The sequence below is a fragment of the Brachycentrus maculatus genome, unplaced genomic scaffold (genome assembly GCF_059751285.1).
Source record: "Brachycentrus maculatus isolate JH-2025_06_01 unplaced genomic scaffold, ASM5975128v1 h1tg000117l, whole genome shotgun sequence".
Lineage (NCBI taxonomy): Eukaryota > Metazoa > Arthropoda > Insecta > Trichoptera > Brachycentridae > Brachycentrus > Brachycentrus maculatus.
This window is the reverse complement of record NW_028280870.1, coordinates 248,348-264,751: the sequence shown is the minus strand read 5'-3', so window position 1 is coordinate 264,751 and position 16,404 is coordinate 248,348. Positions and strand designations below refer to the sequence as shown.

The 16,404-nt window shown below is 34.8% G+C and overlaps 2 protein-coding genes across 2 annotated transcripts in view; both read right to left on the bottom strand.

Annotated features, from left to right (window-relative positions):
• The window catches only part of LOC148309757 (uncharacterized), a 42,829-nt gene extending 40,580 nt beyond the window's left edge, over positions 1-2,249 (bottom strand). The window contains exon 1 of the mRNA XM_088259398.1: positions 1,960-2,249. The gene's annotated coding sequence lies outside the window, so the exon portion shown is untranslated. The remainder of the gene's footprint in view (positions 1-1,959) is intronic.
• Positions 2,250-11,774: 9,525 nt separating this feature from the next.
• On the bottom strand, positions 11,775-13,838 carry LOC148309756 (uncharacterized). The gene is made up of 2 exons (XM_088259457.1): positions 13,630-13,838; positions 11,775-12,585 (listed from the first exon to the last, which is right to left on the bottom strand). The coding sequence occupies exons 1-2, from the start codon at positions 13,799-13,801 to the stop codon at positions 11,969-11,971; spliced, it is 789 nt and encodes a 262-aa protein (XP_088115583.1). The 5' UTR covers positions 13,802-13,838; the 3' UTR covers positions 11,775-11,968.
• Between the last annotated feature and the right edge of the window lie 2,566 nt (positions 13,839-16,404).

Sequence of the window (16,404 nt, the reverse complement as noted above, 5' to 3'; positions counted from 1 at the left end):
TTACCCGCTACAGGGCAGAAAGTGTTGTTTTTGCATTTTGAAGAAAAGGTATTGTTTAACCATTTTTTTAAATATACTAAATATTTTTCAAATCGAGAAAAAACCTTCAGGTTTTACCTAAAAAGATCTGTTGCACAGTAAAAGTTCAATACGAGGCTTGATATTTATTTTTAATATATTGTATTATATTTTTAAACATTAAAAACGTTCTCCTGAAAAATCAAGTTTTTTGATTTATGACGTTCTTGAAAGGAGTGGGCGAAATGTGCATACTTATTGAAATGCTCTTAGCAACATTATCTTCGTGGTTGTTTGCCGATAACAAAGCTGTAATTAAACTTATTTTTATAATACGAAAACACGACTGTTTGTCATTGATGTTTGAAGGATGTATTAAATTGGTAATTTTCCATATTATAATATAAAAAGTTTAAAAAAAAAACAAACCTCGTTATAAAATCAATATGAACATATTTTATTATCACTTAATTATAACGCTGACTGGGTTCGAAATACATAGTTTCTTTCTCAAGACAAATTAATACTAATATGTATACTTAATAGTCCGCCTCCGTGGTGTAATGGTCAGCACGCTCGGCTATCGGGTTGATTCCCAGAGGGGGTTAAATAAATATAAGTGATTTTTTTACTCCAATATTTATTCAATCTTACCCTGGACTGGTGCCTGAAGCGGAGTGCTGATCACCTTTCCTTCATGTGTCAACTAACGATCAAGATAAGACTGCGTTTGTATGATGCAGTGCCCTATGCACCATCGGGTGCGGATAAGGGTTAGAAGAAGAGGATACTTAATTAAAAAATCCAATATTTTTGTATAAATGAGGCAATTTTTTTGTATTAATGAAGTTACAAAAAATTAATGCAATAGATACTTAAGTATATAAATATTATTTTTACAAAAATGTTAGTAATATTAGTATATAACCACTCGTGAGTGGTCATATACTAATATTACTAACATTTTTGTAATAAAAAAATCAATTAAAAATGACTAACCACAAAGTAAATGCTTTAAACATTAATAATATTAATGACATAATGCAAAAATGGGCAGAAAGGTGATTTAATAGTGATTTTATGTGAAAGTATTTTTTCAATATTTATAATATGATTCATTTGCTCATCGATGGGAGTAAATAGTGTTCTAAAACCAAAACTATAAACGGAAAAGTAGGTAAGTACTATACATGCAAAATTTGAATGGCAATAAAGACAATTTTGAAAAAGGAATATTAAATACCACAGATAAAATCGGGCAGACACAAAACAGATTGGTTTTTAAAAAAAAGTATCCTATTTTTTTATCTCAGCAGTGCGTTAATTTATAACGCATAGACTAAAAATACATAGTGAACACATTATAAATTTACTTTAGGATTTTTTAAAAATGATTTTGGCATTAAACCGGTTGCTCCGTATTGTTAGGAAATTGGAGTTACCTTTTTTATAAATATTTTTGTTTATTACCGAATAGAAAAGTAAAGTGTAGATACACTACGTAGTTAATGCGTTAACTTCCCTTTGCAATCGACGTACTGGTTAGTGATTGTATCTTAGTGGGTTTTTAGTTCAAGTATGTAATGCAAAGCCTGAGTTTTTACGTTTTTAAAGTTTTTACATTTTCGACACTGGTTACAATCTAAAATCCGATCTTTGAAGACGCGGTGTCAAAATATATGTTATCGCGAGAGGTTAGTTTATAAAAATGTTATTACAGTATAATAAAAGTGACAATTGTGCAAAGTTTATTGTACGTTATGTGGAAAAAGGCGGTTTTTAAATGAATTGATACAAACAAGTGCTTCGAACTGTAAAAGAAGTATGGCAGCGCATAGTAAATCTGACGCATGGTAAGTACTTATTCACTATTTAATTTTAGTTAAAATGTGTAAATTGTATTACATAATTATAGGTTTGGTTTTTTAAATATGCACTTACCATTTGGTTAGCCTTCATTCACCCGTACAAAACCTCGTAACACCCTTTTCTTCCTAATCGTATTTAGCACGACAACTATTCGTATCTCAAACAAACACTTTCAGGGTGAAAATCTGATTACACTTTGAAAATTTTGATTACTCGTAAACAATTGACAGTTGTAAGTTTCACAATATTTCACAATATTCACAATGAGTCCAAATTTTTGAACACAAATGTTGGATTGCCTCACTGTCAACTTTTTTTAAATATTTTTTTTAATAAGCTTTCTCTCCTTTACGAGTAATTTCAGCTCTATTCACAAACAAAATAAATTATAATATCAATAAATAAAGGATATAAGAGGACAAAGAGATAGCAGGAAAAAAATCAACAACAATAATAATAATTAGCTGACATTAAGGAAAATATAAAATACACTTTGGAGTTATTTATATATATTTTTTTTTATTGATATTTCAATAAAGTTAGACGAAGTCTATTTAAAATGAGAATATAGCAGTTCTTTCATTGGTTTAAGTGGTGATATTCAATATGTAACATTCACCATTCTACCCAAGATCAGGGTTGCCAGGTCTTTTCCAAATAAATACCCAGCGGTGAGGAAAAAATAATGTTTTAATCTACAACATTTTGAGTGTGTCCAAATACTTGTTCACAAATCTGGATTATCTCCAATTGAAGGAGTTAGTTTTCATATTATTTTTTGACATCTCAACAAAGATGAAGAAGAATATGGAAGTCTGGGCAGACTTTGAACAAGTATTTGGACACACTTAAAATGTTGTAAATAAATTAACTGGTCAAATTATAAGCTAAAATAATAAGAATGAAAATGATATTTTCTGGCGTTTCTCATGTATGTTATTATAATCCAGGATTCGGACCTCACATACGAATATAAGAGTTTCTGCTCAATAAAAAGTTTATTTTCATCTCACCAATAGATGTCTTTAGCGAAGTTCTAGTGATTCAAGAACAATGTTTCAAAATTTGTTCATATATATAGAACTTCCAAGAATATGAGTAGTGCGGTTGTCAATAATGGGTAGAATTGGTGAATTTGTTACACGCGTGTAAAGTGATCACTTAAACCAGCCTATGACGGTCGTCAGCCCCGTAAATGCCCAGACTTCCATATTCTTCTTCATATTTGATGAGATGTTAAAAATAATATAAAAATAAACATAATAATACAATTTACTAGGCAAATTTAATATCCTATGCGAGCCACCGAAAACGCCTCGGCGAGCTACCTTGTGGCGATCACTGATATAGATCATTAAATAAAATCTTTGATATCTAAATCGCTAAGGGATCAAATTTGGGGATTCGCACCATATATTCAGATGAGTTGTATGTCATCGTTAATAACGTACCGGTTTTGGCATGAATACAATATCAAAAAATGTACTCTCCTCTTAAAATAAATATTACGAAACTGAAGCAAAACATCTCATAAATAGTGGCCAAAAACATTTTATGTTTTAACAGGTCAATGTATTTGTCGGTCAAAAAAAAAGTCTAGCTGTTTTCACATTCGGCGTAAACAGAAGCCCACGCACTTTTTGGGCACATTATACAGTCGGACCAAAAGTGTGGTACATTAATATATGTACTACTATTACTAACATCACGCCGTTTCCCTACAGGGGTAAGCAGAGAGGATGGAACGCCACACTCTTCTGTCCTGACATACAATCCTCGCTTCCTTCACATCCATACATGCCCTCCGATTACGCAGGCTTTTGACACCGACAGATTTTAGGTTCTGATTGATCTGATCGTGCCAAGTCTTTTTCGGCCGTCTTCGTTCTCACATTTTTTCGCCACATATATTTTCTTAGTCATTCTCCCGTTATCCATTTCCTCCACATGTCCATACCACCCTAAAGAACTCTTCCTAATATTTTCAAATATACCCTGTTCACCCTTACATTCCTTTCTTAAAACTTCGTTTTTATTATTCTGTCATACAATTATTTTCCACACATTCGTCTGAAGGAGCGCATTTCAACAGCGTTCACTCTGCTTTCGTGCTTCCTTTGCCAGTGCCGTGTTTCGTTTCCATACATCAGTGTCGGTATCAGCACTCCGTTGTGAACAGCCAGTTTGGCTTCCATGGACATATTTTTATTTGTTTGATATAATATCTATCAAATATTTATTTAACATAACCCTGGACTGGTTCCTGAAGCGCAGGAGTGATGACCTTGCCTTCATGGAAGTAACGATCAAGTTAACACCGCGTCAATACGATGTAGTGCCCTATGCACCATTGGGTGCAGATAAGTTTTAGAAGAAGAAATTGGTGATGTATATATATGAGTTACAAAAAATTGAGTAGTGTGGTTGTCAATCATGGGTAGAATAACATACGTATAATATAACACGTGTGCAAATTTCTTATCTGTTGCTCTAAGATACGTTTTCTTCTTCATCTTTGTTTAGATGTCAAATCAAAACGTATAAAAACTTTCAGTCGAGTTTTGTTTTTACAGAGTATTTGTGACGTGTGCATCATTTTAGCGCTTTATTTTTAAATGTCCTTTAAAAGTCTTTACTAATTTGAGGTATTCGGTTATAGAAAGTGCCAGAAATTGCGCGAACAGTAATAGGTACCTACCTACCTACATCGCCATATAAGACGTTCTGACGTGTGACTCACATAAGTGTGTGGTTCCAGTCATATTCCGTCATTCTGCATATTCAATTTTGCTAAGTTGTTATTATATACATATATTTTTTACACATTACGAAGCCAAATGTATTTTCGTACGATCCGCACACTGCAGGGTCGCAGTCGGACAAAAATTAATTGAATTTTAAGCGCCCGACATTGAAAATTATTCGGTTTTGCGTTTTGCGCAAGTCCGTTTGATGTTTGGCAACGTTGCTTTAGGCTCAGGTGACGTTCGGACAACTAAAGTTTAAAAATAAACTTTAAAAACATTTAAAAGTTAACGTTTAAAACAAATCCGAAATCAATTGTCCGCCTCCGTATTGTAATGGTCAGCACGCTCGGCTACCGTTCTGGAGGTCCTGGGTTCGATTCCCAGGGGGGGTTAAATAAATATAATTGATTTTTTTACTGTAATATTTATTTAATATTTACCCTGGACTGGTACCTGAAGCGGAGGGCTGATCACCTTTCCTTCATGTGTAAACGATCAAGATAACACTGCGTTTATATGAAGCAGTGCCCTATGCACCGGATAAGGGTTTTTATTTATTATTTATATATTTTAAATGAATCTCACAAATCGCTTACTCTTTTCAACAACGTCATACATAAAAAAAAAACTTGATTTTTCAGGAGATGCAAAAGATCTTTTTAGGTAAAACCTGAATGTTTTTTCGCCATTTGAAAAATATTAAGTATATTTAAAAAAATAATTAAACAATACATTTTCTTTTAAATGCAAAAACAACACTTTCTGCCCTGTAGCGGGTAAATATTTAGTTAAAAATATGCCGCTTTTTCTGGGATATAGTACATTTTCTGGGCATTCCGAAAACACGCACAACTAAAATTTGACGATTTTTTATATATGACGTTGTTGAAAGGAGTGAGCGATATGCCCAATTGTAGAAAGTCTATACTTCACAAATTCTCAATTGATGGCAGCATCATCAGGCAAAATTCCACATCTATCAAAATAATAACTAACATATAAAAGGAATGCAACAACAGTGCATATTATATATACATCGTTCAAAAATTCATGCAATATGTTTGTTAAATAATGGGCAGAATTGTTAAACGTTACACGCGTGTATAAGGTGATCAATCACTTAACCTTTTAAACGCGTTAACTTTGTTCCTAAGAGACGCCCGTGCGCGGCGGTATTTCGCCGTTTTTTAAATGATTACTTTTATCATGTATTTAGTTAAGAAACGATTTATTTTCCTAAACAAAAACGTTCAATGGGATTCATTGTGCCTTTTTGGTACTCTATAATACACGTGTGTCACATTATTCTTGAAATATATCGTAATATAAACAAATTAGATCGTAACATAAACAAATCAAAGCACGCATCGTGTGTCACTCTTACCCACTGGCGATGCGTAGCGTCGAGAGTGAGACAGATATAGGGCATGATTATGGCGCGGACTAATTACCGACCGCAAGAAAAATCAGGGATCTGTTGTTTTATTTATCCTTGTGATGTTACAAATTATTAGTCAGATATTTCAACAGATGTCATAAGGCCGAGGATTGACGTATTATTTTATCCAAAGTTCCACACCATGAAAAAATCCCTCCAAGTTGAACTGAGGTTCGAAACTTGGAGCAAAGTGAAAACACAAACGCTTATGTCAGCCGCGTATGGGGCATGTCTTGTAAAAACACAAACGGTTATGCGAGCCGCGTGGATCCGGTTAAACCACAGAAATACCAGGTCGTAAACACTGGAATACTATGATTTCTTTCTTCTTTAAAATATCGGGCATAGTTTCAACCATTATAAGCCACGTGTCGTGTGTGACCATGTCATGATCACACATGAATGTGAAAGAAAACGAATTAAGTACCTTTCGACTTCCATAAGGGACACCTCGTCGACTCTCTATTTTGCCTTTTCTCATTATTTTATATTTATATAATATAGTTTTTTGTCCGCCTCCTTAGTGTAATGGTCAGCACGCTCGGCTACCGTTCTGGAGATACCGGGTTCGATTTCCACTGGTGGTCAAATAAATATAAGTGATTTTTTCACTATAATATTTACTCAATATTACCCTGGACTGGTATTTGAAGCGGAGGGCTGATAACCCTTTCCCGTGTGTTAACGATCAAGATAACACTTTATATCTATTTGTAGAGCTCTTTGTGTGGTTTCCCCAAATACTTATTACTGTACTTTTGTGCCTGTACAGTAGTTTATAAATCACTAATATTTTAATAAAAATCATTTTAGTTAAAGATTATCCATTATTATTATCTTCTGGCGTAGTGACGAAAAAGTTACATGTATATACTTACAATTCGCCCCTGCCTTCTTTGTGGAAGGAGGGCCGCCATGTTTTACGCACACATACTATTGCAGTTTCCTGGCCCTGTACGTCTCATGTACACATACACACACTCATATTTACGTAAATATACCTACTGTGACGTCACGTAATCAATAATGGATCATGCGACACTAACACCAGTGCATAAGCTAATATTGAACTATGGCTAGTAAATATTCCGGTAAAACCTTATTTGGTGAAAAATCACCCGTTGATAATGACGTCAAACACAAAAATTTTACACAATATCAAAAAACAAATTTATGTATACAAATAAAAATGTAAATGTGTGACAGGTGCCGTGGCGTAGTTGGGTAAGCGCTCGACTGCGTAACTGGCGCCGCGGGTTCAATTCCCGCCAATTGCAAAATGAATTCAAGAAAGATTTTTTTTCAATTGGTCTGGGTGTTTGTGATGTATTTTTACATTTACCTTCCCTATCCTGACTATCCTACCTGCAGACAAGCGTCTAAAATAGAAGATTTGCGGGTTATTCCTTTAAATTATAAATCTGAAGTTTTGCACAGATTGCTTTGAAACTTTGTCGTAACGATGCATTCGAATAGGCGCGTAGTTTTAAGTATCTGTAAATGCAAAAGTTCGTTTGTTCAAAAAATTTCTGATTTTCATCATATTTTTCAAAATCATCATTCTAAGTATTGAATGGGAGGATTTAGGAACATGAAAAAGTCAAGCTGTCAAGTTGACAGTTAAAACCATAGAAACATAATCTCTACCAGATACAAAAATCTACCGCGGACATCCGTTTACACTGTTATTATCTATAAAGTCAAAGTAAGTTGAGAGGTTAGGAACGGTCAAGAAGTACCTATTTGCTATACGTAAAACGTCAACATTCATCTCTAGAGTTACCTTTAGCACTCTAAAATTTCTTAATCATTATTTGTTATTTATGAATTAATTTTTAAATCAAACACAGATTTTTTGAGTATAATAAGTTGTATTTTATTAAATTTCGTCTAGTTATGCATTCGTTTGAAAATGCCATAACTAGGCGAAATAATTGTCACAATATTAATTTTTATGTGTTTTTTTTAAATAAAATACAACTTGGTAAATTCAAAAAATCTGTGTTTCATTTAAAATTAATTCGCCAATTAAAATGGAGATCACTATTTTGTAAATCAATTACTTAATTGATTTTACAAACTACGTAAAAAGGGACTTACATTAGTTCTGTAGTGAAATATTGTAGAGTATGATAATTTTTATTTATTTGTATTATGTACTTAAATTACTTGTAAATCGCGTCATATAGAGTCAAGCCAGAGTCGACATCGGAGTTGGCGCAATAAATACAATGTCGAGTTTGTAGAGCCATTCTTCATATCTTTGTGGTGTAGGAGTTCTAGGGGTTAACCCTTTCCACTGTGACCATTTTTTCTCATAACTGATCAGCTACTCTGATCAAAACAATGCGACGTTTTTCTACCATTAAAATAAATATTTTGGTTCCCTAATTATGGAACACTCTGTCTGGCAATTCGTATGACCATGTTAATTAAGATTAACTGTATTTATCTGAAATATTTTTTGGTAGAATATACTTGGGTGACAGAGAAATCAGTGATTAAAGTTATACCTGCGCCGGGCCAGAATGTCTGGCCTACAGAGTGGTAAGAGTTAAGTTGTTAGGTCTTACTTTACTTTACTTTTCGTGTGGCACCGGCTTATCCTTCACCCATATAGGTTATATCTTAGAGTCTTGGCTCCATTCTTCTCAGCCAGTCCACCGCCTCCGGGGTCGCCTCATGGATATCCCGAAGGTCACCATCAAACCCTTCGAGTTTGAAGTCCTGCGCTATGTGTCTTATGGTCTGCTCAGCTCCACATTCATAATCAGGGTTGTTCCTTTTCTCCCACCTCCAGAGCACGAAGTCGCAGCAACCCTCCGTTCTTACTCGGCCCCATGCCCATGCCCTTCGGGGCAGATCAAAACTCGGTACTCCGTCTCCAGGTCTGATGTAAGTATTTTGAACAAATGAAGCTAGCATGATTTAAAAATATATAAAATAAAATATATAATAATAATAATAAAACCCTTATCCGCACCCCAATGGTGCATAGGGCACTGCGTCATATAAACGCAGAGTTCTCTTGATCGTTTACAGATGAAGGAGAGGTGATCAGCCCTCCGCTTCAGGTACCAGTCCAGGGTATAATTGCATAAATACTACAATGAAAAAAACACTTATATTTATTTGAATCGAACCCGGGACCTCCAGAACGGTAGACGAGCGTGCTGGCCATTACACTACGGAGGCGGACATAAAATAAAATAACAAAAAAATACTTTTAAATTTTACATGTCTGTTCTTCATAAGTTAACTGGGCTTATAACCGTCGAACAAATAACGTTACCTTCAAAACACAGGGTTTAATACCCACTTGAACAGATCAAATAGTCGAAGAGATATCAATAAGGTATTGCACAAAAAGGTCATTTAAAAAAACCTAGCTAAATACTAGCTATTTGCGTAGCATTGAACGTTTTTACATAATGTAAAATATTACTTGCGAAAGTTTTTACATTAATTGCAGGCACGGGATGGTGGTGATAAACATAAGGTTATCAGCGGTTTCTAACTATTTTGTCTCGTGAACCATTATTTTAATTTCATCATTGATAAATATGAATCACTTTAGAACTGATGTCTCTTTTGAAAGATAAGTATTTATTAACCTAAAATGCTTTTCAAGTGACAAAAAATCGATTTTCAATCGTTTAAGGCCCAACAAACGTTGAATCGCAACTTAATTTTCTTTAAACCCAGGTAACATTTGAGGTGATGGATTGTTCTCATAATGTGTTATTATTGGCTAATAAATTAATGTAAAAAATCACAAGACTATCGGTAAAATTATTATTGAAATCTGTCGAGAAGTAAGGAAGATATGAAGGTTTAAGCTTTAGATACCTATTTTAGTAAAACGAAAAACGGACACAGTTATACGTCATCGGCAGTGTTGCCATATATACAGATTTATCTGTATTGATACAGATTTTAGGCTGCCTTCTTATCCATCTATTTTGAATGAAACGTTGTTCCGAAGAACCTGCTCGGGTGATATCGGGCGATGACCGACCGACATCTGCTAATTTAAATTTAATCTGGTAAGCTGAAGCGCAGAATACATCACCTTGCTTTAAGTCCTTTAAGATTAAGATCACGCTGCATCAATCGAGGGCAGTGCTCTATACACCGTTTGGTGCGAAAGAGTTAGAAGAATGAATAAACTGCAAATACATATACATATCGCTCACGCCTTTCAACAACGTCATATATAAAAAAAAACTTGATTTTTCAGGACATCGTTTTTAAAGTTTAAAAATATAATAAAATGTTATAAAAATAAATATCAATCCACTTATTGAACTTTTTACTGTGCAACAGATCTATTTAGATAAAACCTGAATGTTTTTTCTCCATTTGAAAAATATTTAGTAAGTATATTAAAATAATAATTTAACAATATCTTTTCTTCAAAATGCAAAAACAACACTTTCTGCCCCGTGGCGGGTAAATATTAAGTTAAAAATGTGCCGTTTCCCCGCAAGGGTAGGCAGAAAGGATGGAACGCCACACTCTTCTGTCCTGACACACACTCCACGCCTCCTTCACATCCATACATCTAGTCACACATCGCTCACTCCTTTCAACAACGCCATAAATCAAAAATCGTCAATTTTCAGTTGTGCATGTTTTCGGAATGCCCAGAAAATGTACTATACCCCAGCAAAAGCGGCATATTTTTAACTTAATATTTACCCGCTACAGGGCAGAAAGTGTTGTTTTTGCATTTTGAAGAAAAGGTATTGTTTAATAATTTTTTTTAAATATACTAAATATTTTTCATATGGAGAAATGACCTTCAGATTTTTACACAGTAAAAAGTTCCATGAGTGGCTTGATATTTATTTTTAATACATTGTATTATGTTTTTAAACTTTAAAAATGTTCTCCTGAAAAATCAAGTTTTTTGATTTATGACGTTCTTGAAAGGAGTGAGCGACATGCCCTCCGATTAAGCCGTCCTCGTTCTGTTTTCCCGCTCACATTCGCCACATATGTTTTCTTAGTCATTATCTCGCCATCCATTCGCTCCACATATCCATCCTTAAAGCACTCTTCCTTTATCTTTTCAATTATTCCAACATTATGATGTATTCAAACGTTATGAATCTTAATATTGAAAATAAAATACTACTAAATTATTAAGAGAACTTACTTTCAAATGCTTGATTGCATATCCTGTAAAATTGGAATATTTCTGCATTCAGTTGATGAATTGTTTATTAATATTTGTTTTCATATTTTCATTTTGATGCAAAATTAGGTTTTCTGCTCGTTTAAAAGCCTTTTTTTATCTTTTCGTATATTTTTTTGCTATAAAAGACAAACCTTTTGAAAACAGCCGTCTTCTCAGCAGGCCCCCTGCGGCTTGGTAAAAAGTAGGAGCATCTCTACTACATTTCCTCATTTCCACTTTCTTCCGACCCAACATCCTTTGGTTGATAGTTAATACTTAAGTTCGCTTTTAATCAAATTAATAATTTAGTACTTTGTTCTTTGTTGACAACAGCAAATATTTCAGATAATATAGCCGAGAGCCGACACGACACGATGCTAAATCTGTTTTAAGTCAAAAGGTCATCACGGAAAATTCCTCAGTCGTTTTCAGCTTCATAGCGAGGTTACTTATTATTATAAGTGAATTTATATTCACAGAGATGAAAGGTTTGGAACAGTACTAACTACACAAAAACAAGTTATTTTTAAACGTTTAATAAAACGTGATTGAGTGATATATGTATACATTGTCTCCGTCATCTGTATTGTTAGACATATGAAAGTACTAAACATAAATATTATTTTTTTTAAAAGAAAGTAATATATCATATACTGCAAAAGCGGATTAAAGGACCATGTTCAGTAGAACATCTAGGAAACAGAGATTCGTAGCTTAAAAAAATCCTTCCAATTCATCATCTATCATTTTGATAATGGCCATTTTGATCCTTCGCTTCTTGGTGCCGTCCAAGCATTGAAAGTCAGGCATCAAACTTTTGAAGAAATCCATGTCCGCCTGGTCGATTCCGTTATCCGGTTCAAAGAATTGACTAAAACCACTACTATAATAATAACCATCTCGATTGGAGCCCCCCGACTGTGAGTAGGGTCGATAGCCGCCGTCTGAAGGGAGCGTTGTCGTATCTAGGTCAGATTCAGAATATTCGTCAAAATCTTCTTCATTGTTCTCTGCTTCGTCGTTCTCCGCTTCATTGTTCTCCGCTTCATGATTCTCCGCTTCGTGGTTCTCCGCTTCATCTTTCCTCGCAACGGTTCCTTCCTTCTCCGCTTCGTTCCCCCCTTCAGCTCTCAAGGAGTCGCGACATTCTTTTTTTATTTGCTCATAACTCGGCTCATTCTCGTCTGTCTTTATCAATTGGGGAGCCATGAATTGCAGAGCTTTCGTAAGGTAATACGGTCTCACATTTTTCGCGTTGGGCGTTTTCTTGCGGCGCTGGTATCGAAGATACGAATTTTTTATATTCCTCCAACGAAGCTTGCAGTCCGCAACTGTAAACAAAGAAAGCAAATTATCAACAGATATTCCGGTAGGACGGTATTCTGCGATGCTGTCAAAAGTTTCATCTGCATAGAATTCAAACAAATAGATCGAGCGGATTATCACCAAATTTCACTAAACGCAAGGAATGCGTAGCGTTAGCGAAATTTTCCACGACAGTAATACAAGTTTGGAAATCGTTTTTTTCTCTGCACTTTCTTTACTCTTTTGTTTGTTCAAAAAACACCAGGTTCACAGCCGGCTTTTGTTAAATTGCTGACTATTTTTCGATTTCTGAACAATTTTAGATGAAAAAATTTAGATTTTTTTTAAAGTTTTACTTAGTCGAATAAAGAAACAAACACCGTTGTTTATAAAATGACGCAGAATGCGTCGAAACACGTGCCACAGTAGGTTTTTAAAAATAGTGGTATTTAGTAAATAAATAAAATTTAATTAAAAATGGATAGATTTTACCACAAAGTGACTGCCGAATCAATTAATGAAAATATATTGAATTAAAATATATACTTATACCCCTATAAAAAAATCGAACTCACTTGATAATCTAGATTTGTAGATAATAAAAATGCGAAAATTTACAGATAATGCTGTACAGAAAGGAAACAGGAAAGTTTTTTTTCATACTTTCTTTTAATAACGTAATTAATATTGTAAATATTATAGAACAGTCCAGGCGAATTGACCATATTGCAGGTGAAACCTCAGAATAAAATAAAAGGTTTTGATTTTTGGCATAGGTGTTCCTCAGCATCCTAGAAGTGTCCCTTTCAAAAGTCCCCATCCTCCTCCACCGCTCCAAATGTGTCCCTGTCGATGGTTTTTCTCAAAAAAACGGAGAGGTGAGGACTTTTGAAAGGACACATTATTTAACAAAAAAAATCAACCAATTTTTTTGAGGTTGATTTGCCAGGATCAGGGGTAGAGAACCTGTGGCTTCTAGGCCAGATTCGGCCTTTTGACTTGTGACAAATATATATACATTTAAAAACTCAGCCATATGCAATAAGTAAGTTACCAGATTATGAATTTACCTGATTTATTCATTTCCTTAGCAACAGACTTCCATTCGGCGTCCAGTTTACGTTTATAATCATGGTCTTGTTGCTTACTGATGTCGTAAACATACGCATGCTTCTTTATTATCTCGATAAAGCGAAAATTACACATTTCCTCCTTGCGTCGAGAGGAACGTGCCTGAGACATGTCGCACGAGTGTCGTTGGCCAAAACTGAGAGCAAATTGTCTCCGTCGTGTCGCATGCTTGTGTGCGTCGATAACAAAGACATCAAGCTTTGTGGAAACGTTCCCGGGAGTTAGTCGATGTACCTATCCTTTTCCCTCAAAGCGAACTAATGGAAAAAGAAAGTACTGGGTAAAAGAGATGGAGCTTATTTTGTAGTGTGCCATCTTTCTTCGCACCCGAGCATCGCATAGATCTTACGTTTGAACGTAGAAGTACCAAGCTTGCGATCTATGCATATAATTTATGGATCGAAGACAGATTGTACGCGCAGCCGCTACTTATCACAAATTGGACGCGATGACGAATCTAGTAAAGATAAGACACAATTTAAAAACAAAATGGATTCTTATCCATATAAGCATTATATTATAAGGCAAAAATGTGGTCAAATATATTACCCTTTTATTTTATGCATTACCCACGCGAAATAGCGCATTGGGCACTGCATCAGAATAATACAGCATTATGTTGAATTTTTGCCGAAGTAAATGTACTTCGATAAAAAAAATGCATGAAAGTTCGGGCCAAAGGTGACGTACTTCTTTCTTCTCCGTCTTATTCCTCATTACTGAGCATTGTGGCTCTCGTGGAAGCAATGACTCTTCTCCAGTTATCCCTTGACTGCGCTGCACGTGCGCTCCATACACCGAGGTAATATTTAAATTGTAATATTTAGTACAGGTAATTTGAGAATTGGGTCATTAATGTGGGTTTTTCAAAAACTCCTAAGACCTGTTAACACTTGAAACCCAGGTGTATCTATTATGTGTACTCAATAGTGCCTATAGCTATTCATTCAATGTGTCCCTTTTCAGGTACTATAAATATTTAAGATCTAATACACGGTGCAACTTAACAAGAGGTACTTGTTAATTGAAATGGGATTTAATTAACAGAATTTTATAATATTTTACTGTTTATTGTACTAGTCTTTAATGATTTATTTTCTGACAGCTGTATCGCCTGGTAAGGTATTTCAGATTTGAAATTTGAATAAAATGCCTACAATTTTGATTTTTGTAAAAAAAACTAAATAACTATCACGCCGCTTCCCCGTGGGGTAGGCAGAGATAATAGAACGCCACACCACTCTGTCTTTGCAAGCAATCTTCGACTCTTTCGTATTCATACATCTCCTTATATATACCCGACCATTTTCGAGTATTTGAAATCTTGATCATGCAAAGTTTTCTTCGTTTTTCTTCTACCTCTATTTCCAAGTAAATTCACCTCGTAAATTTATTTTACTGTCCTTTCCTAACTCATTCGTTCCACAAGTCCAAACCATCTCAACACACCATTCTTAATGTAATGGATATTGCTTACCTTAGCCTTGCATTCTCTCTATATTTCACCATTTAAACATCTATAATACATCGTTTTGTCACACATTCGTCTGAGAGATCGCATTTCGATTGCATTCAGTCTACTTTCACTCATTTTGCCAACTCCATGCTTCACTTCCATAAATTAGGGTTATATTAGAAGTTTTATAAATAAAACACCAACACACGCAATACTAAACATTGCTCATGGCGGACAGCGTGCTTCTTGATGCCATATGTTCTTCTTTTCAGTTTAACTAGACTTTTTTTAGATTTGGGCCAATCAGGAACTTCTCGGCATTTGCTCGTTGCTGGGAGGAAATCATGTAAAACTCCTCAGGAGAAGCCGGACTGTTGACTGTCATCAATAGACCTTCCGTTCCACTAGAAAAGGGTTCAGCATTTTGTGTCCTAGCTTGGTTTATGGTACCAATGTTCTTCACTATTTTTATCATGTATGGTACCATGTTTGACCAGACTGAAGCTCCGCAACGCGTGGTCGGGTACATATAGTTTTAAATAAAAATGTCACTTTTGTGTTTATTAAATTAAATATTATCGGCATATGAGTTTTGTTACAACGTGTGCAGGAGAGGAACACTATAAGGGCGCAGGTTGCAGGTGCAGTCGTGTCTACTGCACTTCGTCTCGAATTCCTTGGAAACCTCCGAACAAAGGATTCCTGTAACACGGGCACTACGGAAGGCCTCAAGGTCGATAGGGGGTGGATTTTTCAAGGACATATAATTCCATTTGATTTCGAAGAAAGCTATCAGGTAACAGATTTTTCTCATGATGTTGGTTTATTAGTTAATAAATTAATATAAAAAAACCATAAGACTATCGGTAACATTATTATTGAAATCTGTAGAAAAGTAAGGGAGGTATGGAGGTTTAAACTTTAGATATTTGAATAAAACGAAAAACGTGCGTTCGCATACGTCATCGGGTGCGTTATGGGGCGTATCCCTTTATGTATCTGCTTTATAGAGCTATAATAGTTGAAGTAAGGATTCGTTTCTATGACGTCATTCGTTACCAAATTAAGAAAACAACGTTTTTACGAAGGCGAAATTTGCAAAAGGAAATGTTGAATGAAAATATTGATTATTTCGGCTGTTTTAAGCATAAAACGAGTCTTACACAATCCTTTATAGATTGAATTAGATATTCCTCCCGAGTGATAATACCCTATTGTTTTTTTTATTAAAACTTAGTTTTTGCATAGAAAAAATAAG

Bases quoted from the DNA above. Each gene is read 5' to 3' on its own strand.
- LOC148309756 (XM_088259457.1), bottom strand. From the start codon at position 13,801: ATGTCTCAGGCACGTTCCTCTCGACGCAAGGAGGAAATGTGTAATTTT. The intron at 12,586-13,629 runs GTAAATTCATAA...CTTTGTTTACAG, and splicing joins TAAGGAAATGAATAAATCAG to TTGCGGACTGCAAGCTTCGT.